Below are 22,475 nucleotides of genomic sequence, written 5' to 3' on the forward strand. Positions count from 1 at the left end.
ACGTACCAGCTCGCCATTGGTTAGATTTCACACGTGCTTCATGACGCGGTCCCACAGCGTTTTTACGCAGCTTCTCGTTCCCTTCAGGGAACGAAGGTTACATACTTAACCGAGAGACGTTCCCAGGGTAGTTGTTGGAGACCAAAGCCAGAGCTAAACATGACATTTTACATTCATCTATTGACCAGAAGCAGAACATGACAAATCAGCCTAAACTGGCAAATGCTATATCATTTGAGCTTACAGTTGAGTTCCCAAGGGATTAAAACATTTAGTAGTGACATAACATATCAGGCCACCTCGCCACATGTTTTTCCTTATTGGCGATTCATGATGTAAATATCTTAGTGCAAAGTGTACCTTTTGCACTTTCGTCTGTCTGAACCTGACAAGCATGTTGCTAGCAGTGATAGCAATGCTCTGTGTCAGAAGTACAACTATACGAATATGAGAATTAGAACAATGATTGAACGTTGGTACTACGAGCACCGCCACATGTTTGCTGAACTTGCTGTTTGTGTTTTGACTATCAACCCAATACTGATGGGCTTTTGTAAGATTTGAACTCCCCTTGCTCCAAGGCTTTGAGAGAGCAGACTAATCTTAAAAGTATCCGCCTCTCCATATTAATGATGTGAAATAGCAATATGTTTGTCACTATTATCCCTTCACTCAAAGCTAAAATTACACTCCATGTGCTCTCTTCAAAAAGTTGATCCCACAATGTTTGCCAAAGGAGCTGCAAGAAGTCCGGGCATGTCACAGCTCTGTAATTCCATTCCTTTGAAACTGTGAGGACAGCAGTGGTACTGGGACGGGCCAGGAAGTTGGAATATGGACCCCTCTGGCCCCTCAAAGACTCTGCACCATCCTGCGATGTAAAAGATCCTAAATATGACGTGACCCCATGTTTGTGGTGACAGCGTAACACGATGATCAACCTTGAAAATTCGCTCCACAACATAACGAATCACGGTAGCCTCACAAAGCAATGGGGAGGGCTGCTATGATGTTGGTGGACTGCTACATGGCATAACGGGATGCTTGTAGAATCCATGTTGATCACACATGCACTATTCATTCATCTACACTTGTCTCAGACCATAATGAGCCAATGTAGATACTCAATCCATGTTAATGTTTATGTTCAACCACCTTTTTGGATGGGCAACCCAAAATAATATTAGCTTTATTCACACAGTCATTTCCAACAAAACAGCGCTTTGTAGTGAAATCAGTGAAAGCCAACAGCAGGATGGTAGTGACTGACACCTCATTAAACCACCACAGCTCTGTGGATACTAACACACCAAAGTATCCGTTTCTTTGCATCGGTTAGTCTTGCTCATATGGGCACTCGGTGCCATCAGAATAAATAGCAGGGGTCACAGCGTTGAGTAAATGAAGCGCACATGCACTCACAGACACCGAGTTGTGGCCGACAACTCAGGGGACTTGTCTGTACGAGTGCCACGGCTTGAGTGCATTCATGGCTTCCAGTTCAAGGCCATGTGCTGAAGTGGAAAGTTCTAATCATGAGGCATTGAGTCTTACTCTCATGGCCACATTTACATTGCGATTTAGAGACATTAGTTAATCTGTCAAGTTTAACAAACTGGTGCAATTTTAGGCAACAGATTATTATGAGCATTAGGTTGTGATCATTAGAAGGTTGGCATAAAACTGAAAAAGCCAATAGTAGGTTCAATGTATTTTGGAGGGGTTCACTTCATCAATAACTGATGACCACGAGTTACGCAGATGGCTTGAAAAAAAAGGGAATTCCTCCCTACAAAAGATCTTGTATTTTGAGACCCTTAGAGTCAAAGGGTGGAGGTGAATACATCAAAAATCCTTGCGCTATGAATCAACCTTTTCGAAACTAGGATGGTCAAAGTCTTGCCAGTGACACGGTAAACAAAAAAGACGCACAGAACCAAGCAAATTAGAAGAATATTTATTTACTTGATGAAAAGATGAAATATGAAAATGTAACTTTAAAATTAAACGCATCTGGTGTGAGTCATTTCGGAGCTGTAGGTTAGTACATGAGATGAAAGTGTATCTGCAATGTTGTATGGTGCTAGAGACAAACCATAAAAACCAAAAAGGTTTTTCAGGAAGAAGAGATAATTTGCCAGTGTCACTGATAGCACCAGGTGCATCCTCATAATGAGCCTGTGCAACACCCACTTCCAGAACCTGCAGGGAAGGCAGCCAGAGCCACAAGTCAAAACGTATTGTTACACACTATGCCAAAACTACAATGACTCATCATTTTTTTGCTTTTGTGAATATCCTAGAAGATCCCTTTAAATTGGTGACATCTCATTTTTCAATGTTGAGACAATAATTAACATTAACTTGACTTATTCTTAATTTTAATATGAGTAGATGAAATCCAGAATCCTGATTGGTTGAGTGTACATTATAATGTACAATACCTGTTCATATTGACCCGAGCGTTCCATTTTAGTGCGCACTCAAAATAACTGTTTGATTTTGTGCAACCGTTACATGCTTACATCTGCGTGTGTGTGTGTGTGTGTGTGTGCAGAGGCAGTTTGTAATCAGCTGTCAAAGTGGGCTCTGGCTCCATCACAGCATTGGAGAGCAGAGCTGGGTGTGGAGCAGTGAAAAGCTCCCAGGTCCACTCTGCAGGCGGATCCACGCAGCAGCAGTAGCAGCACCGTGGAGCACGGTGGAGGACGGACCATCAGCCAGCACTTCTTCTATGTATTGATAACATGGCAGTGTGAGTCCTTCTGTGTGTTTGGCTTTGACTGTTTTCAGACTGCAGTGCCTATATTGGGAACCATTCCAAAAGAGGTAAGACGTGAAACTGATCAATAGCGAAACGTTGTTAATCAATTTGAAATGTCCCATGTTGTTTCTATTGGATGCTATCCCTGGCATTAATAGCTCCTTTTAAACAGTGTGTGTGGCTAGGGGTTTTCTTCATTTTTGGGGAGTTTTTCCTGTGCTGATGTGAGAGTTTCGGGACAGAGCATGTTGCACGTGTAAAGCCCTCTGAGGCAAATTTGTAATTTGCGATTTTGGGCTATACAAAATTAAATGAATTGAATTGAATAGTGTTGAAATCAAGTATTTGGGGTTAAAGGCATATAGAGAAGAGAGATTGGAAGTTAAGACCAAGTAAATGTTGAAAATGTCCAAGTGTCAAAACTGTAAGCAAAGTCAACTACTTACAGAGATCTGAGGTCAGAGTTCAACATCCTACTGGCTAAAGGGGTCGAACCGTAGAAAACACAACAGAAATGAAGAGATCAAAATAAGCTGACTGTTTTTATGCTTCCCTTCCATCCCCGTTTGACGTGAGAAAGTCTTTGGAAGGATGGTACACCAAAACCCATTAATGGTGTTTTAGTTATCAAAATAGCCCAAGCAATCACTTGTCATCTTTGACGTAAAATTTAACACACAAAATGTTCTTCCATGAATGCAAAATTAAATGAACTCTTTCTGAAATTAGGGACATTGATGATGATATACTATTGCCATTTGGTCATTAAGATGGGTTTCTGGGTTGGGATATGCTCAAGTGATGGGCCACTTTCACAATCAAAAGCCGAGCTGAAACACGTGATTTTATAGTATGTGCTGCAGGGTGTCAAAGTATATCACATTTATTGATATGTTTTTTTTATTTTGTGTAAATAAAAAACAAAAGTGAGTGATTAAAAACATTTGGTCATAAGAGGCTGTTTCTTTTGTACATTGCATTCCAATAGGTAAGTACTTCTACGTGTTCATACCCCAAAGGTTTTTTGGTAAAGTATTGGTATGCCTGTTCGTGTGCAGAGATGATTGAGCTGGACCTTGCTGAGGGCAGCCTGATTGATGAGCTGATAGAGCTGACGGCACAGAGCCTCGGTCGGCTGGAGATCCAGGAACACTTTAACATCGTCAAGGAGATCGGTCGAGGGAAATACGGCAAAGTTCTACTGGTCACACATCGCTTCAGGGGTATGACTGCACTTTGATTTTTAATCTTTTCCAGCAAAGAATAACATTTTAGTAATTAGCTTCTTTTCTGTACCCAAGGGTTTTGATCTTGTAAATAAAAGATTTTACATGCACTCATCTGAAGCCCTGCTTATTCCCTGAAAAAAAAAACACAAAAAAAATTGAAAAATTGAACTTAAAAAAAGACAAGATGGGTGAGTACTCTCTTCTGACAGGAACCTCACTGTCAGAAGAGAGGAAAGTGGAGCGATGATCCACTCGACTGGAGGCCTGCAAGCTTTGAATTTGAAGAGCTTTGGAACGGGGGATTTGGGTGGAGGGTGTCTGTGGGCAAAGAGGTTTCCAACGACGTGTAAGATAATCGTTTTAGTGTACAACATAGTTTCACTTAGAGGTCACATGACTGACCCAGTTTCTCTAGTAGGACAAAGAAGCATTGTATGCATCGTGATAATAATAACGTAAAGCTTGATCTGCAGGGACTCCCATGGCCTTGAAAGTGATGCCCAAAGCCTCGACTAAGCTGCAGGGCTTTCTGAGAGAGTACTGCATCTCCTTACACCTGTCCTGCCACCCCTGCATCGTGGGCCTCTTTGGCATCGCCTTCCAGTCCAATGAGCACTACTGCTTCGCCCAGGAGCTTGTCATCGGGAGGGACCTGTTTGCTGTCATCCAGCCAAAGGTGAGTCAAACATTGTCAAACTGCATCACTTGAAACCGCTGTACGCCTCGTCTCAAGCTCTTAGGGAAAGGTCTCACTGGGACTCGAACCAGCTCATTAATTTTTCTAAAACTAAAAAGTTGACTTTGTAGAAGAAAATTAAACGCAGAAACAAACGCAGAGAGAAAAAAGAATATTGTCAGACTGAAATATACATAGAGCTACTGTGGGGGGAAGTGGTTTTCCTCAACATTACTGGTAAGGAATTTGTGATGTATCCAAAATGGGAGGTTGTGTGGACTCTCTATAGACTTTCCTTTAGCCGTAAAAATAATAAATTGTGTAGATATGACACAGCAACTGTAACGATGACCCTGTGCTCAGTACAAATGCCAGTAGTTCCAAGGGCTTCACATTTGGATCCTGCCTTTCATTCTTTCTTTAAGCTTTGCTTTGCTTTTTTTATTCTGGCTTTTTTTTTAAATGCCTTAAAATGACTCAAACCCCGATACTCATTTGTCTTCCAGGTGGGCATCCCAGAGTCTTCAGTAAAACGCTGTGTCCTCCAGATTGCCAGCGCCCTGGAGTTCATCCACAGCCACGGCCTGGTCCATCGAGATGTCAAACCTGAAAACATCCTCTTGTTGGACAATCGTTGCTGCCAAGTCAAGCTGGCGGACTTTGGACTTGCCCAGAAGAGAGGCACTCTGATACGCTTTATAATGGGAACCCTTCCCTACATGTCCCCAGAGCTCTGTACCGTGGCCCTGATGGAGGGCCAGAAAGAAGTGACCGCTCCTCCACTTAGCGTGGAGCCAAGCCTTGACACCTGGGCCTTCGGGGTGGTTATCTTCTGTATCCTTACCGGTTACTTTCCCTGGGAGTGCTGTCTGCAATCGGACGACTTTTACCAGGAGTTTGCCGACTGGTGCCAAATGGAAGAGAGACCCGACACTGAGGAGGACGTTCCTCCCTTATGGAAAAGGTTCACTCCAGAGGCCATGGAGATGTTTGGAAAGCTTCTGGCCCTGGATGTAAGAAAGAGGTGTACAGTGGGGGAAGTAAAAGCGTACGTGGAGAAAGATTGGCTTAAGAAAGTAAATGTGATCGGGGAGCAGCCCACCACAGAAAGAGTCAGTGCTGAGGTGGAGGTACAGCCTATTGCTTAGTGGTGTTTTATGTCATTTATATGTTTTAAAAAGCCTAGACTAGGAAGCGGGAATTAGGAAACATTTATTGCCATAATATGTCAGACATACATCTACTTAACTGACGTCCTACAGCGCCTTCAGATTCAACAGCATCCCGGGGGCCTTCAGGGCGCTGTTGGCCGTGTTGGAATGGCAGACCCAAACTTGGGCTGGGGCCACAACACCGTTGGCCCCCCATCTTGCTTTACAGGCTATATTGAGGAGATTACACTAACCAGGGTCATCTTTCAGCTGACCTCTGGGCCCGACTGCACATCCAGACTGGTCATGCAAAACAGTTCTACGACTAATCTCTTCACACACACACACGCTGTAACAGACACAGTGTTTGATAAAACCGTGTTTGCAGGCGTATATTCATGTATTCAACTCTAAAAAAATCTTGCTTCGCAAAAAATTGCATCTGATGAAGAGATTATACTTTTCTGCTAAATTCATTGGCACGAACTCTCATCGGTAGACAAGGGAGGAATTTGACTTGGCGGTTGGTGCATGAAAGCAGCAAGGTATTAGGAATGGGATTAGCAGAGGTGAAGGATATGCTGTCTCCACATTGTTCTGAAACTTGAATTCAGAATCCAGAGGAGTCAGACAGCAACACAAAGAGCTGTAGAGTAAATTTTCATATCGCTTTGGTAGGCCTGTATTCACAATTGGGACTGATCGAAAATGCTTAGCCACCGAGCCGATGTATCTTCCTATTACGGTTTGTATGGTAGCATCTGCTGCTCTTATTAAAACTATATCTTCAAAATAAACTTCCCTTGTTGTTTTCGGGGTCTAGTAGTGGAGGAAAGCAACTACTAAAATGTTGCTTTCCGAAATAGACTGGAGTAAAAGTATTAGGGAGCATTAGTTGTAAACACTTACAACAACACACAAAATATCTGGAATTTCTCAAAAATCTGTTTACTGTTCAGCTTATGCTTTCTAAAGTAATCATTAAATAATATATATATATATATATGTACATATATATATACATATATATATTAGGGCTGTCAAATGATTAACACTTTTAATCAAATTAATCAGAATTTTCAGTGCATTAATCAGGATTAATCACTATTTGCAATTACACCTGACCCTAACCATTTTTTCTTTCTGAAATGCATACCAAAGATAAATAACAGGACACAGATACATAATTATCATTATTATTATCATCATTATTATTTTTTAAATAAATACATGTTATTGATAATTGACTTGGTTTAATTCATTCCAGAAAATAATCAAAGCAATGTTATTTGATAAGTTACAGACTGATTTCCCTGCATGGCTCTAGAAGGGTCTTGAGCCTCTGCAGTTTATCCCACTCTGCTGCGGTCGGCAAAACGAGTTTGTGCTCCTGATGGTCCAGGGCTGCGATGACCGGACATGTCAACCCTCCCGATTTTTCCGGGAGACTCCCGAATTTCAAAGCCCCTTCCAAAAATCTCCCGGACCGCCCTTACCCCGAATTTCTTCCGATTTCCACCCGAACAATATTGCTGCACCATGCGTCACTGGGCGCGCCATTTCAGACCGAACAATAATAGAGGTTACACCTTGAAGTCAAGCGCGCCAATTAGAACGGAAAAAGATGAGACTGCCGCTGCAAAGGAAACCGCTATTGTGTTGGTCAAATGATCTGAGCTTGATTTTGTTAATGGCCTGCGAATATTCAGCGTGGACTGGCGCAAACGACTTGCTGAACCTGACGGCCTGACATATGCCTGCAGGTGGCAGTAATGTGTTGTATAGGATGAAGTGCATTCCCTAGAGGAAGAGGTACTTTCCTGACCTGAATAATTTGTCTCACTGCGCATGCGTGAAATGTGTTAAAAAAATTGACGTAATTAACAACAAACAACTAATTAACGTCGTTAACGCGCTATTTTTGACAGCCCTAATATATATATATTCTCTTTTTTTAGGCTCTAGTATTTGAGCTATGTTTTAAGTATTAAAAAGCACAGGTGACAATGTATTTCTGTAAACAGGGCATCTACGTTTGTTGATGTTGAATAAAAATCCACTTCTTCATTACTTTATCAAGTGTCTGTGTGTCTCGTGTACCCCCCCCCCCCCCTCTCACCTACTTAACTGACCTCCTACAGCGCCTTCAGATTCAACAGCATCCCGGGGGCCTTCAGGGCGCTGTTGGCCGCGTTGGAATGGCAGATCCAAACTTGGGCTGGGGCCACAACACCGTTGGCCCCCCATCTTGCTTTACAGGCTATATTGAGGACATTACACTAACCAGGGTCATCTTTCAGCTGACCTCTGGGCCCGACTGCACATCCAGACTGGTCATGCAAAACAGTTCACGACTAATCTCTTCACACACACACACACGCTGTAACAGACACAGTGTTTGATTAAACCGTGTTTGCAGGCGTATATTCATGTATTCAACTCTAGAAAAACCTTGCTTCGCAAAAAATTGCATCTGATGAAGAGATTATACGTTTCTGCTAAATTCATTGGCACGAACTCTCATCGGTAGACAAGGCAGATGAGCAAAGTTTCATCTCCAGGAAAATTAAAACTTTTATCGTCACATGGTTTCCTTTGCCTGCCAATCAAAGATTGTTCCATGCTGTTGAGAAGGCCGCTCTGGTTATGGACTTCCCTGTTTATCTTATCTACTAGAGGGCCGTGTTTCGAATACGTGAGTACCTAAAGGGTAGGTTGGTAAATCATCACGCACTGTGACGATTAGAGAGGCCCTTTTGGGGCCCTGGGCCAGTTGCCCCTGGATGGGGTTGCCTTCCGAGTTACCAGTGGGTACCTGGATGGATTGTGGAGTAGCTCTGCTTCAATGTAAATATATTGATAATTGATTGATAATTTAAATAATTTATTTGGCATACTATCTCTTTTGGTTAGAATGTAGAAGAACTACCACTCATTGGTGACCATAGAGGGAGTTACAGTCATTAAACACTCATAATTTGTCAATAAGGTCAAGTCAGCTATATTTATCATATTATACTTTATTAAAATACATAGACCTCGGTTTACCACAAACCAATTTAAGTGATTTTCATTTTCTAAATGAAAAAATTGCCAGAGAAGGCTCAAATCGGCACAGGACCCCCAGAAAAAAAAAAAAAAAACACAGTAGAAAAATAGAAAACATTAGTGAGAATGGCCAAGATCCCTCTCCCCGCAACTTGTGTACAGAATGAACAACGTAAAAGATGTACAATATGTTCAATGCATATCATAGAAAAGATTCAAATATTGAGAGTAGTAATGGAGGCATAAGGTAGGACCACTGCAAGAACAGCCCCTGTGAGGCGGGAGGAGAGAGGAGCTCCGTGGGTCCTAGGTAGTGCTCCGGCAGTCCAGCCCTGTGGCAGCTTATCTAAGGACTATGAGTGTTATCAAAGAGTCTTAAGCTTTATCTTATATGAGGTTAACTGTTGCCCCTCCCGGACTGAAAGTGCAATCTAGTTCCACAAAAGAGGAGCTTGATAACTGAAGGCGCTCACTTCCTTCCTACTTTTTTAAAACTCTAGGAACCACAACCCAGCATTTAATGGAGCACAGCTCTCTAGTAGGGAAGTATGGAAGTATATGCTCCTAAGATAAGACTGTGCCTCACCAGCTCGTGCCTTTAGATGAAGAGAAAAACCTTCAATTCAATTCTAGTGCAGAGAAGCAAATACAGGAGTAATATGATCCCTTTTCTAGTTCTTGTTAATACAGCATTCTGAACCAAGTGGGGAGGCTTAGTAGAATCGCGTAGAATAATAAAGGACTCCAGTAATGTAGAATTAACAAATGTATGAACCCATTTTTCTGCATCACTTTGTCAGCAAGGAAGGGAGTCATGTTTGTTTTATCTAAGAGACAACTTCTTACAGAAAACAACTTTTTCACTTGGGTCATAGTATTTCTATAATAAAAAAATCCATTGTATGATGTTCTACCTTTCTAGTGTGAAGGCACACATAGAATCTAAAGACTGTATTTTAGGAGTCATGTCAGCCTCGCTGTTTCGCTGTGGCTTTCCCCCACCCCAATCTCTCTCTTACACACACACACACACACACACACACACACACACACACACACACACAGACACACACACACACACAAACACACACCAAGGCATTCTGCGTGAGAGAGTTTTGTGGATGCGTTCTGTTGTAAACAAAACGGATTACTTACCAAAATCTTGCAAACTCGTCTAAATGCTTCCTGAGACTGAATGAAAATGTTATTGTTTCCGTTCTTTGACCACTTTGACTCCGCTGTATCTATCTGAGCTCAGAGTTGATCCCACAGCAAGGCGTGATGTTTACACATCAAACGGGGGCTGCTGCTTTGAAACAAGTCCCTTTGGGCATATCGCTGGCTCCGTGGTCTCGGTGGCCCTTGGCTAACCCCCTGACTAAACATGCCTGTAGCGGGGGCTGTCCGTCCCAGCGTGTCCCTCGGGCCCTTACGGATGGCACTACTCATGTTAACATTTGTAGCAAGCAGCTGCTCCACTGCTGGTCGGGGGGGAAGAGGGGTGTGTGTGTGGGGGGGGGGGGGGGGCGGATTATACATTTTTTGTCACAATAATGAATTAAAATGAAATCAACAAATTCAAAGCTGCACAACATATTATTAAAGACAAGTTGGAGGTGAATTTAGAGCGATCTTGAGTCGCTCTGCAACGCATTCTTGAGGAGAGAATGGCTTAGTGTGCTGTGTATCAAACTATATATAACATATACAACATACAGTTTGACACTCAACATCTGAGCCATTTCCCAAACGTCTCAGAGCCTCTGGGGCGTCACCTGATGCGAGTGGAGAATGAAACCGTAATATGGTAACACAACACAAACGCAGTCTCTGCAAACAGTTTAATGTTGTGCTGCACAAAGCTGCTGTTAACACGAGGCTTACACAACGGAGCATCGCCTCAAGATGCACAGGCGGATCACAGCTAGCCACAAAAGGGACCCGTTTAACATAAAGTAGAGGGATGCACAGTCATTTTACACGAATGAACAATTATGAAAGAAATACGACACATAATTTATCCGTGCACATTGTTGTTAAAGTCAGCTAAACAATGAAAGAAGACGTTCACGGGTAACTAAACATTACATTCACGTTTTCTAAGAATGTCGACACCACTATTGTGTCTATAAGAGAAAACTGCAGCCACTGTGAGGCTGACTTAAACACATTTGAACATGCAAATGTCGTTAAATTTATAACTGATATTTGTGAAATTAGATTTTTGGGCTTGCCAGATGGTGAATTAAAAAAACATAAAAAAATAAAATCTTTGCTCTCTGTCAAATATTCAAATGTTAATTAAAAACTATGTGCTTGCACTTTTCTTATAATTCTTATTGGCATAGCTCAAATAATTTCAGTGTACTTTTTATGAATTTCAGTTGGCCTTTTGTGTGAAGCCTGACTGTCAAGTGGCTTTTGTGACATTTGGACGCACCCAGGAGAGCTGTTTTTAGTCTTCATGCAATGCTAAGCCAACCAGCTGCTGGCTGTAGCTTTGTATTCACCGTATAGACGCTGTCATCAAACTCTCAGCAGGTATTATTTAAAATGTCAATGTCATACATTCTTACAACTTATATCTTACACAGAAATATACAATGCAGCCATGTTGTTACATGAGTTTACTGTATGAGTATATTATACATCTTTTACGTATTTCTCTAATACTATAGAGAACATGTGTTTTTATAGCAATCAAATGTACAAACTACTGCAAAACATGAATCAAGACATATTGTTTGAATCATCAAGGTTTTGTTCAACAGCAACTTCTGCATATCAATCAAATTTAACAAACATATCAGGAAATTCTCCTAAAGCACACACAAAGCACACACAAAAAAAAGGCAGAAAAACCCCATAAGCTCTAATTTTGGCTAAGCTTAGGCTCTAAGTATGCGTCACTTTCATCTTGTTCATTTGAAGAGGAGGCCCCTTCGTTCTCAGCTGTTATTGGAGGACAGTCCACCACTTGATGATTGATAACACATTTTGATCAGATTTCATTTTCTGTGTTTACAAAAAAGACTCCTCCTCCTTTATATTTTAATAATCCATGTCATTTTGTCTTATTTGGAATTATCAGATTTTTGGAGTAAGATTGACTTTTGTTAATCTCCATATAGATTTCCATTTCTACAAATATCATCTTTATATTATTTCGAAGTTATTTTGAACCTCTTCAATCATGACTGTCCTATAATATTGTCTGTAGTTTGGACTTTTTAGATTTTTTTAGTTTTGTGTCAAAGTTTGTGGAAGCTGGGTTTTTCGGGGAGATCCGCTTTGTTTAGCCAAACTCAGCTTTGGCTCACCCGCCTTGGCACCAGGTTGTTGTCACCCCCTAGCTCTGACCCCGCTGCGTCGCCCTCGGGTGGGGTTGGGGTGGCGTCATGGATTTCGGCTTCAGTCTCAGTGATTTCATAGCAGGCCTCGATGTCGTCATAGCTCTCCTCCTGGTCGTCCACCTCCAATGTTGTGCCATCTGTGAAAGCAATGAGTTGCCTTTTAAGATTCCTTCCAGTTTGATCACAAACAATGACGTACTTTGTTAAAGAACTGGTGTTCTAGTGTGTAAAAAAAGGTGTGATCAACTTTGAATGGAGTCGCCTGAGGCCCCTGCAGTGTCGTTCCGCGAGGTCAGCGGCAGAGCCGCGGCCACCTCGTCGATGTCGTCGTACGCGAACGAGGAAACGCTGCCCTCGTCCTTGGCTTCGGTCTTGGATCGGAATCCTGCGTGGACAACAGCACGGAAGCCTTTGTTACAGACGCCTTCACATCGCATGCCTGAGTTTTGAAGTTCCGAGTTTAAATATTAGAGTTGGACTGAATTCTTGGAGGCAAAAAGAGACACCCTAAGAGGTGAGACCACAACAAATATATAAAATAGTGAAACTAAAATAAGAAATAAAACACAATTAAAAAGGTCTAATATTTAGTGTTGATTACTGTTATGACATTATATATAATGTATATAACTATGTGGAAGTATAATAAATGCTAGTAGTTGTAGTTATAATCATTTTAATAAAGTAAATATTATATTGTAAATATTATGAAAGCACAATGATTTTGGTGTGCTGAAATTAAATATCTGAACAATTTTATTTATTTCCTGTGATATACCAATTTTCGACAATATTCAAATTAAATCCCTTTTCTTTTAATATCAGCAACAATGTTCTCTTATTACCATGTTATTGGTACATTTCTAGTTTTTGAAAGGTTTCCTGCGTTTTTTGTTAATCTATTCGGAGCGGTTGTTGAAATTGTTTTTTTAATGAATCGTTTTTTTGGTTCAATTTTACATTTCTCTCAGTGTTACATTTATGCTGCCCTTATTGCTTTTTATCTTATTTGTATTTCCATTCTACTTTTATCCACCTTCTCTTTAGTTTTTTCTCATGTTACCACATTGACATTATGGCACAACAAGAGATATAAAACTGAGGAGCAGCCCGGGATTAGAATAAACTATTTTAGAAACTAAAAAATATGATAATAAAATGTTCTGAGACTTACTGGTGTGATTCAGTTCCTCCATTTCATTTGATTTGCTCATCACTTCTTCAAAGTGGCCACTTTCAAACCCATCTTCTTCCAGCTTTCCAGCTACACCAAAAAATGATCAATTAGACGTTTACTGGTGAGGACAGCAATACAAACAGTTAGTACACAACAAATGTGTATATTGAACTCTTTTTAAGGTCAGTGCTGTACTTGAATCCGCTTTCAGGTAAGAATTGATTGCTAACAGTGATATATTATTTCAATTTTGAAATTTGAACAGCTGAAATATAAATGGTAGAAAGAGGCAGATGTTATTTGAAATGTTTTCCCAGCAGTCAGAATATAGTCAGCATGCAGAAAGACTGGCCTCTTGTGGCAGCAGGCTAAAGGACCCCTTTACTCCTGTATGTCTGAGCGGTACACTCGAGCAATAGCAACGATGAAGACTGATGTGAGAGAATAATATACTCACGTGAGACATTCTTGCCTTTCTTGGCTCTTCTGACTATGCAGATTCGTAGGAACACGCCAATGAATATCACCATAGCCAGAGCGAATCCCACCGCCAGTATCGTAGGCCATGCAGGGGTCAGGTCTGGGGGTTGTTCGACTTTTCGGGGCTTATACTCTGAAATCAAACACAAGCCCCCATGTTGGTTCTGCATTTACTCGCAGAGCACAGTGCTGCTCAGTTCTTCTACCTGTACCACATTCATAATTCACATGATGTTTTTTTTAGATGAATTAATTCCGATTTTACATACTGTATATCAAAAAGCGCATTCTGATGCCAGACAACTAAATGGGTTTGTTAGGATTCGTGACTTCAGTTACCATTGCAGGTGATCACAGCAGGTTTTCTACTCTCACATTGCTGGTTGTTGTTGCGGAGGCAGTACTTGATGTCCTTCTCCTCGCCGGTGCACTGCAGTGTGGTTTCCAAACCTGATGTGTCCTTAAATTCAAATGTTTCTGCATTTAGAGTGCTCCATTTAAATGCACCAATACAAAAAAATGGAAAGTGTGACAACTCAAAGTGAGGCCAATGAACAGCATGTAGTGAAAGAGAAGATCCTGTGATGTCACAATACTTTTGAGACTTATGAGTGAAAACAAAAAAGTAGAAATTCCAATATTTACCTGGTCGTTGTCGTCTTTGATCAGCGTCGGATAGCCACTGCAAGCTATCTCTGGACACAGGTTTCCTAAGTAATAAGTCTTCTTTTTTGAGTCATCAGGCTTCTCGTAACACACATTTTCCCACTTGTCTCGATATTGGACTAAAATCTGACCGCCACATTTTTCTGTGGTCTTGAACTTCACATTGCCTGTAAAATATTTTTGGAACAAAAAAACAACATGCTTAAAGGAATAGTTTGGCACCTCGATTCAACCACTAGACAGGAATTAAATCAAAAGAACCATAAAACTGTCATATATATTTCATTAATATGGACAATATACGGTGAGCTATGCTGAGCTTCCAGACATAGTAGAGGGAAACAGCTTGGTCCAATGGTAATCATTTTTAGTTTGGACAATATAGGTGGTATAGAAAAAAAATAATATATGGATAATATAATAATATAGTAAAATAATATAATCCAACTACTCCGGATCATTATACTAAGCTGTGTGGCAATATTTGATGTGAGATGATGGCTCAGGCGCTCAGAGTTAGCAAAAAATACAAAACGTCATTTCATTTCATTCAGCGTTCAAATGGTTTCAATATTTCTGCTAAAAAGATCAGAAAAAATGTACCAGCAACTGTGAAGTGTGTGGTAATCTATTTTTCCCTCTAAAATAATAAACAACATTCCTTTAGACGAGGTGACATGGGGACCAGAGGAAAACTCTGTTTCCCACAGAAATCTCACACAATCTTACTTACCGACACAGTAAACAGACACTGGTTTTCCTTTACACTTTTCTTTGAATCTCTTGCACTGGCCAAGTTGATAATGGTGTTCATCACAACGCACATGGTAGTACTCGTTATTTGATGTAGGCGTTCCATTGTTGGGGGAATAGATGGCTTTTCCTCCACAATTCTGCTCGCTGCAAACCCGATCTGAGTAGCTCGGTTTCCAGATTGTATCGCACACCTCAGAGTTGTCGATCTTCACTTCACCGTAACATCCCTTTGAAAGGGTGATTTGGGGTTCATCTAAGAAGAAAAGCAACGTAGGAACAAGATGAATAATCAAAGGAGCAATGATTTTCTGGAGGGCAATTGGCAGCTAGGTAGAAAGAGCTGAACACATAACCCGCTGAACATTATTAACAGTAAGTATACTAATAAATAAAGCGTTTTTTAACCAGCAAGGGTTTTTTCCTGCTTCATCTGTGACTTTATGCTAAGCTAGCAACACAGATGTATTCCTTCCACTTGCTCCAGCTTTGTATTTAGCATAGCAATACGAAGTGGTATGTAAATATTCTCGTTGAACAAGACAGTTCTACACAATCCTGCAGACACTTAATTTTACCTGTACATTCAATAAACAACTGCTCCGTTTGGCTGTTGTTCACTTTTCTTTCACAGTCCCAGATGCTTTTTGAATTTTCTCCAGTTGCACAGTTGAAAGATAAAGATTTCAAAGAAGATTGGGTTTTGTTTTGTTGATTCAATTGGCCACATTCCAGATGCTTACAAAGCATTTCTCCCATTTCTTTTGTCCAGTTATCGAAGGAAATGGCCATCCTTTCCCCCTTAGAAAGAACAATCGCAGCTCCGCTACAGGCCTTGTGAACAGTCAGCGCAATCTTGCTCCAGCCTAAGAACAATAAGAAGGTGAAATAAGATTAAGACAATTATTTATAAAAAGCCAGAACTCAGGACTACATGTGTAAATGATCTTACGCTGTGATCCTATATCAATCTGCCAATAGATTTACCCAATTTTTGAATTAAAGTGATCAATTTAAGATAAAATCTTTTGACATACCGGAACATTCCAAGACACCAGGATTGCAGGTGCTATGTTGAGACGTCATATTACATGCTGCTAATGACTTGTGGCCATCTGCAGTACAGTTTATTTGTGAAATGGAGGAACGCGCTACTGCCTTCGGTCCAAAGTAGTCGATAAGTTTGGAGGCTTGACCACATTTCAGCTCTCCACAAATGGTGTGTTGTACGTTTTTCTCTTTAAGAGCATCGGCGCAAACTGGCATCCACTTGCCTTCATACTTCATCTCCACACGTCCAGAACAATGATCCTTTAAATCACTGAATTTGGTTTCTATGCTACCTGCAAAGGAACAATTCAAGGTACAGAATTAGAACCCTAATTTGATTTATGCCAGGTTGCTGTTTTTTCCCGGCCAGTTCTCAATCTCAAATCCTCTAATAGGTTGGCTAATTGGTTCGCATTTCCTGGCATCTGGTAACGACACCGGGTCACCCTTTTGAAGAGTTCAGAGTAAGGTTCTAGTTTTTCAATTTGTAGGGCAACTTGTTTTGATGTAAAATGATTTGGCCTATTAAAGATGAACCATTCTTTGGTCTAACTTCCCTCCAGGAACTGAGACATTTGAGTATTAAACTAGTAACTGATAGATGAAGCTGAAAAAATAATTTGCAGGGGAAGAATACATTTCAGTTCCACATGATATGAACCATTTGTATTCAAGATGACCTTGAGGATAAACATACTTTTGAAAAATATATCTTTGAATATTAAGTATAGTATTTTTTTAAATCAATTACCTGAACAGATAACATAGGCTGGATTACGTTTACAAGTGGAGTCATTTTCATCATTTGTGACGAAGTTGCACTGGGTCAGGTTGGTAGTCTCGCTCGTTGAGTGCACACTTTCGATGATCATCACATGTCTTTCATCAGGCTTGGTGGTGGCCTCAAGGACTATGTTCCCACAGCCCAGGTCTTTACACAGCATAGCCGCTTTTTGCGTTGCCAATCCCTTGGAACACACCCCTCCGCACTTATTCCCCAAACAAACGTTGACATTGCCCCAACACCTTTGGGTCAGGTTTACTGTCACTTTTCCTGTCGTGGCAACCAAACAACAATTCAGATTCAATTCAACAATTTCAGAACAAACCCATTTGTCGCTCCATTAATATCTTCAATTCAATTCATTTTTCTTTCTTTCTTTTTTTTATTTAGGTATTAACATGTCTGTACCACAGGCAGCATGATAATTAAAGGCCACGGCAAGTAAAAGTTATGAATTAAAAAAATATCATTTACCCGTGCATGTCACAGTGGCAATCGTGTCTTCGTGGTCAGATGACGGGATTAGGTTTTTTTGACAGTCAAACAGGGATGTGTTGTTGAATGAGCAGTTGTAAGATTCCTTCCAGATGGATTTCCTCACAGCTGCATCAGAGATGTTGATATGTGTAAAGTTTGAGGCTTTCTCACAGTGCATTTGCTGACAGACAATGTTTGCAGACTCCATGTTCCATGTCTCGTTAGAGCCTGAGAGCCAGTAGGTTTTGGGGTCTTGCTCTATCCCGACCAAGCCAGAACAGGACTCATTTCCCTTCAGAAAAACCACCTTGTGCTCTGTCAAAGACAGAAAAAAGGCATGATAGGTCATCATGGTGTCCCCCTTTTCCCTCACAAGAAGGCTCAGTAAGTACAGAATCATAGATAATGAATTATACATTTTAAACTGAGACAATGACATTGTTGGTGGTTTTTAGTGACTAGCTAAAAAGATATGCTAAGCCTGAAAATCTCAATGTACATAATCGCACATGGAAAACTAAAATCATAATCATCCTCCCTAAGCTTTAATGGGCTGATGATTGGTTGATTACATTCTGTAATTGGATATCTTTTTTTAAATAATGACTAGTTTATGAACATAGTGTGCAAATTCTACCCAAAATGTCTCTCGGAAGATATAGGGGCTATAGAACGTTTATTGGATTCGTCAGGCATCCTGAATCACGATGTTGGAGCTTTTTATTTGATGTTAGTAGTTATCCTCCTCTTAAGTAGTATTGATTTATTATTTCATGTGTTTGTTTATTTAGGTTAGGTCGTTTGATATATTTAGAGTGATTTTTCTGTTTGAAAGTCTTTTAGTTGACGTATTCCTATTACACTATAATATATTACACTTATTTTTTTATTTGGTTTGCTTGTTTTGTTGGCAGCATAAAAACGTAAAAAACGTCTTCGCATGGACAAACTACTCTTTTCCATCAATAAACCACAGACCTTTCATTTCAGATCTCCATCTAAACTGGATGTGTAATACAGAACAAAAATATAAATAAAATAAAAAATTCTTACACAGTCTAAAAGTTGGCGTCTAATTTTACATGCAAATCACAATTTTGACTATTCTGTGAGTGACAAGTCACATTTGGTGAATGAAAGTCAAATAATAAATAAAACTCACTCACTCACCCTCACAGGTTATTGCCATCGCCTTCTTCTCAATTCTCGTGTTTGGGGCTTCTTCAATACACTCCGATATGTGTTTGACGTTTTTCTTACATTGCAGAGTACCATTCAGAAATTCAGCCGAACCCTGGCTAAAGTCTTCCAGAATGTTTCTTTTATTCCCACAGGCCAATAGTTTGCACAATGCATCAAAGTTTTCATCTGTCCATACTTGTTTGATGACCCTTTTCCATTTTCCCTCATGCTGGATCTCCACTCTCCCGGAACATCTTCCAGGACCACCCCTCAATTTCACTTCTACACTACCTGCTCGGTGACAGAGAAGAGAATTGTCATGTAACGCGCTCTCATATTGCACATACATGGGCAGAAATTAGTTAAAATTGGCTACCACGACATGGAATCAGACAAATTGTTTCTTCAACCTTTATATCAACATTTAAATTCACAGTAAGAGTCCATCAACACATGAATCCTGCCATAGCTCACCTGTACAGACTACGTAGGCTTGAGAAGGACATAAAAAAGTGTTGCGGTCCCACTTGGCTCTACAGTGCCACAGTGAGGCTTCGTTGCCTGAGCACCGCACATTGTCCATTATTCCCTTTGTGTTACCCTGCACAGTCTTGCTCTGATGCACCTGCAAAAAAAGTAGATACAAATATTAACTACCATTACCCTGCAATCCCCACTGTGCCCAAAGTTATTATTGAGCAAATTTACATGGGATTGCATTAAATAAAGCTTTTTTTAATGTTTTTTAGTTTTAATTTTTACGTTCCCATACTGGTTTACATAATGCACATCAATGCTAAACAAAGCTAGTGAACTACTGGTTGTGAAAACTCACCTTCCCACAGCCTAGCTCCTGGCAAACCACTTCAGCGTCCTTTATGTTCCAAGAGGACCCGCACACGTAATGACTTTTATCATTCACTTGAACAGCCACTGTTCCATAGCACTTATTAATATTATTATTATTATCCACCAGAACCACTTTAACATTGTCTAGAAGGAAAACCAATGAAAGTGTTGTTCATTTCAAAATTCATATTTAATAAGTTGCTCAACATACTAGTGAGTGAAAAAGTAATACAGAAGTAGAAACAAAAAAAGACCCCATTGACATAGTATGTGTGTATAATTGGTTGTTTCAGGCAAAAATGAGGTGAATGTAAATTAGTTGAAATACCTGAACATGTCAGATCTGTGCCATTGAGGACGCTGCTTGTGCCGCAGTTCATTTGCTGGCACCACTTATCTGCGTCGGTTATGTTGTTTTGAAACATGGTCCATTGGCCACTCTCCTCTTTTACCAGTTTCCCGGAACAGACATTAGCTTTGTTTCCTCGGAGTTGCACTCTCTCATGACCTGGACATTTACCATTTCCTTAATCATCTGCGCCACCCAAGTTAACGTAATGACTGTGTGTGTGTTTATGTGTGTGTGTGTGTATGTTACCTGTGCAAATGACAGAAGCAGGCTTCTGGCACGATAAACTTTCCTTTGTAGCACACTGCCACAGATGAGAGAAATTTCCAATGCCCCAACAATCAACCATCATCTTTTTTTTTTCTTGGAATGCCTTCCAACCCATCCATTGCTCATTAACAACCTCCTTGGCTGTGCCACATTTGAGGGTTTTGCACAAAACGTCGGCGTATTCTTTTTCTTTGATGAGAGAGGAACCATACGAAGAGCGTTGAATAATCATCATCATACTATTGGACGTGTCACAACTAATACTTAACTCAAATAATCCATGTAAAAGCATCACAAAATAAAAAGCAAATACTAAATCTGCATTGATCTTTTAGATATAGAAAGAGAAGAAATATATTTTAAGTACGTCCAGCTGTTAATAAACCTATACATTTTTACAGAATTTTTTTAAGTGATGGACTTCACATTCAGCATAGACTACAGACTGTTGAATGGCACTGTATGCATGATGCTCAAACTTACTCCAGCCGTCAGCACAGATGTAACCCGAATACTTTTTCCCTCCATCAACGGAGTACTGGACAGCTCCTGCGCATTGGAATCCCTCCAGGCCTATTTCGATTTTATCTAGAGGAGGAAACACAGGTAATCCAATTATGTCATCATCAGTTTTCTTATATAGGAATACTTTTAGCTGCTGTCTTAAAAGTGTGAAAGTTAAGCCGTACGTGAACATTCGATGTATTGGAGAGCGTCGTCTCGGGTTTGGCTGACGCCGAAGCCTGGAAACCTGCAATGCCACAGCTGGGCCTCTTTTCCTGTGCACTTCACCTCGTTGATCCAGGATTTTTCAATTTCTTCGGGCTTCGGATTAGTCGTACGGAAGCTTTTTAAAACGTTCCCGCATTGAATACTGCTGCACACCACTTTGGAGACATTGTCGTCCCAAAGATCCACCCCAACGTAGCCCAGTTCGCCATTGTGGACGATCCCGACGTAGCCTTCGCATGGTTTGTTCCCTTTCATCAGAACCGTCCTGTCGTCAGCTGTTCACACACAGGCATGTTTAGAAGTACACGCAGTGGAGAACAAGTGTCTGTTTTGTGGGCTTCGTGTTTTCTTTTTCTAGGTGATCCACACATTTCTTTTTGACAAGTATTTTGAATTTATTCAAATTTTATTAAACCTTCTGTTGGATGTAGTCTCACTGCGTTCAGTTTTTACCAATTTTCAATACACTATCATGTGTTACTTTTTTACTAGTTAAAAAAGGGAATGATATATAAGAGAAATTCACATTTTATTTAACAAATGTGACACTTGGATGACCAGGAATATCATTTTAGGTGTGTCCTTGTGGAAACAAAAGCTAATTTCATTTTCTTATTTCCTAAAAGAATAACAACAATAAAAAAATATGTTGTTATTGTCGTTCATTGTTGTTATAAAAAATAGATATTCCTGGAAATACAAGTGTATATATATATATATATATATATATATATATGTTTTCAAAACACACTAAATATTTCACCGTAAACGTTACGAATGGCTTCATCCAAAAAAACAGAATAATTTAAATATCCCCCAGCTTGCTTTTCACTGACTTTATAATTGTTTGATCATTTTAGACAAAATGTCTAAAAAAAACGTTTTCTGATACAACTTTTTATTTTATGAGACTTACATTAGCACTTTACAATATTAAATGATTTATCATACAGAGGACGGGTGCTATTACTTTTGGTCATCCACATATATTTTTTATGAAAGATTCTGAAATTGGAACAAATTTTAAATGTACAAGATGCGTTGGATTTCTTTCTACACATCAAGTAGTGTCAAATGATGTACACAATATTTTGCTGAGTTATTAGCCATCTTTTTACCTTTGATTAAAATGTGTGAAGGCAGTCGGCATCATTAAATTAAGGCTGAAAAAACTTACAGCACTGACATTTTAAATGAAATGGTTTCTAGACTGAATTTGCCTTCAATCAATATCTTTATTCATCAAAGTGCTGTACCCAGATACAGAGAGTTCAATCTGAAGAGAATAGTTCTAACTTGCCTTGAGCGATCAGCAGCTGATGGTGAGAGCAGCAGCCGAGGAGGAGGAGGAGGAGGAGGAGCCACATGGTGCCCACAGCTCGTGAGATGTCACAACAGTGAGACAGAGGAGTGATCCTCTCTGCTTTATATGGCCGGGGATGTTCCCTCCGCTCACAGACATCAGCTGTTACGTGCTTGTGTTGC

General features: G+C 40.2%; 2 protein-coding genes across 4 annotated transcripts; one reads left to right on the forward strand and one right to left on the reverse strand.

Moving 5' to 3' along the window:
* The first annotated feature begins 2,360 nt into the window (after window positions 1–2,360).
* On the forward strand, window positions 2,361–7,867 carry si:dkey-8e10.3 (serine/threonine-protein kinase SBK1). Of its 3 annotated transcripts, XM_062563181.1 has the most exons (5): window positions 2,361–2,829; window positions 3,823–3,987; window positions 4,467–4,669; window positions 5,176–5,503; window positions 5,932–7,867. In XM_062563181.1, exons 2-5 carry the CDS (start codon window positions 3,825–3,827, stop codon window positions 6,057–6,059), a joined length of 822 nt encoding a protein of 273 aa, XP_062419165.1. In that variant the 5' UTR covers window positions 2,361–2,829; window positions 3,823–3,824; the 3' UTR covers window positions 6,060–7,867. The 3 variants fall into 3 exon arrangements, with proteins under 3 accessions (XP_062419165.1, XP_062419158.1, XP_037333606.1); XM_062563174.1 differs by having other exon boundaries at window positions 5,176–6,047; XM_037477709.2 differs by lacking the exon at window positions 2,361–2,829 and having other exon boundaries at window positions 3,755–3,987; window positions 5,176–6,006.
* A 2,834-nt stretch (window positions 7,868–10,701) lies between these two features.
* LOC119223690 (scavenger receptor cysteine-rich type 1 protein M130) lies at window positions 10,702–21,403 on the reverse strand. The gene is made up of 18 exons (XM_037481086.2): window positions 20,948–21,403; window positions 20,742–20,846; window positions 20,238–20,447; window positions 19,968–20,147; window positions 19,626–19,783; window positions 19,265–19,415; window positions 18,779–19,081; window positions 17,606–17,923; window positions 17,099–17,401; window positions 16,335–16,640; window positions 15,876–16,163; window positions 15,278–15,553; window positions 14,524–14,711; window positions 14,218–14,338; window positions 13,856–14,011; window positions 13,396–13,485; window positions 12,469–12,606; window positions 10,702–12,358 (listed from the first exon to the last, which is right to left on the reverse strand). Exons 1-18 carry the CDS (start codon window positions 21,243–21,245, stop codon window positions 12,174–12,176), a joined length of 3,774 nt encoding a protein of 1,257 aa, XP_037336983.2. The 5' UTR covers window positions 21,246–21,403; the 3' UTR covers window positions 10,702–12,173.
* Window positions 21,404–22,475: the final 1,072 nt, after the last annotated feature.

This window comes from Pungitius pungitius, chromosome 1, assembly GCF_949316345.1.
Source record: "Pungitius pungitius chromosome 1, fPunPun2.1, whole genome shotgun sequence".
In the NCBI taxonomy this organism is placed as follows: domain Eukaryota; kingdom Metazoa; phylum Chordata; class Actinopteri; order Perciformes; family Gasterosteidae; genus Pungitius; species Pungitius pungitius.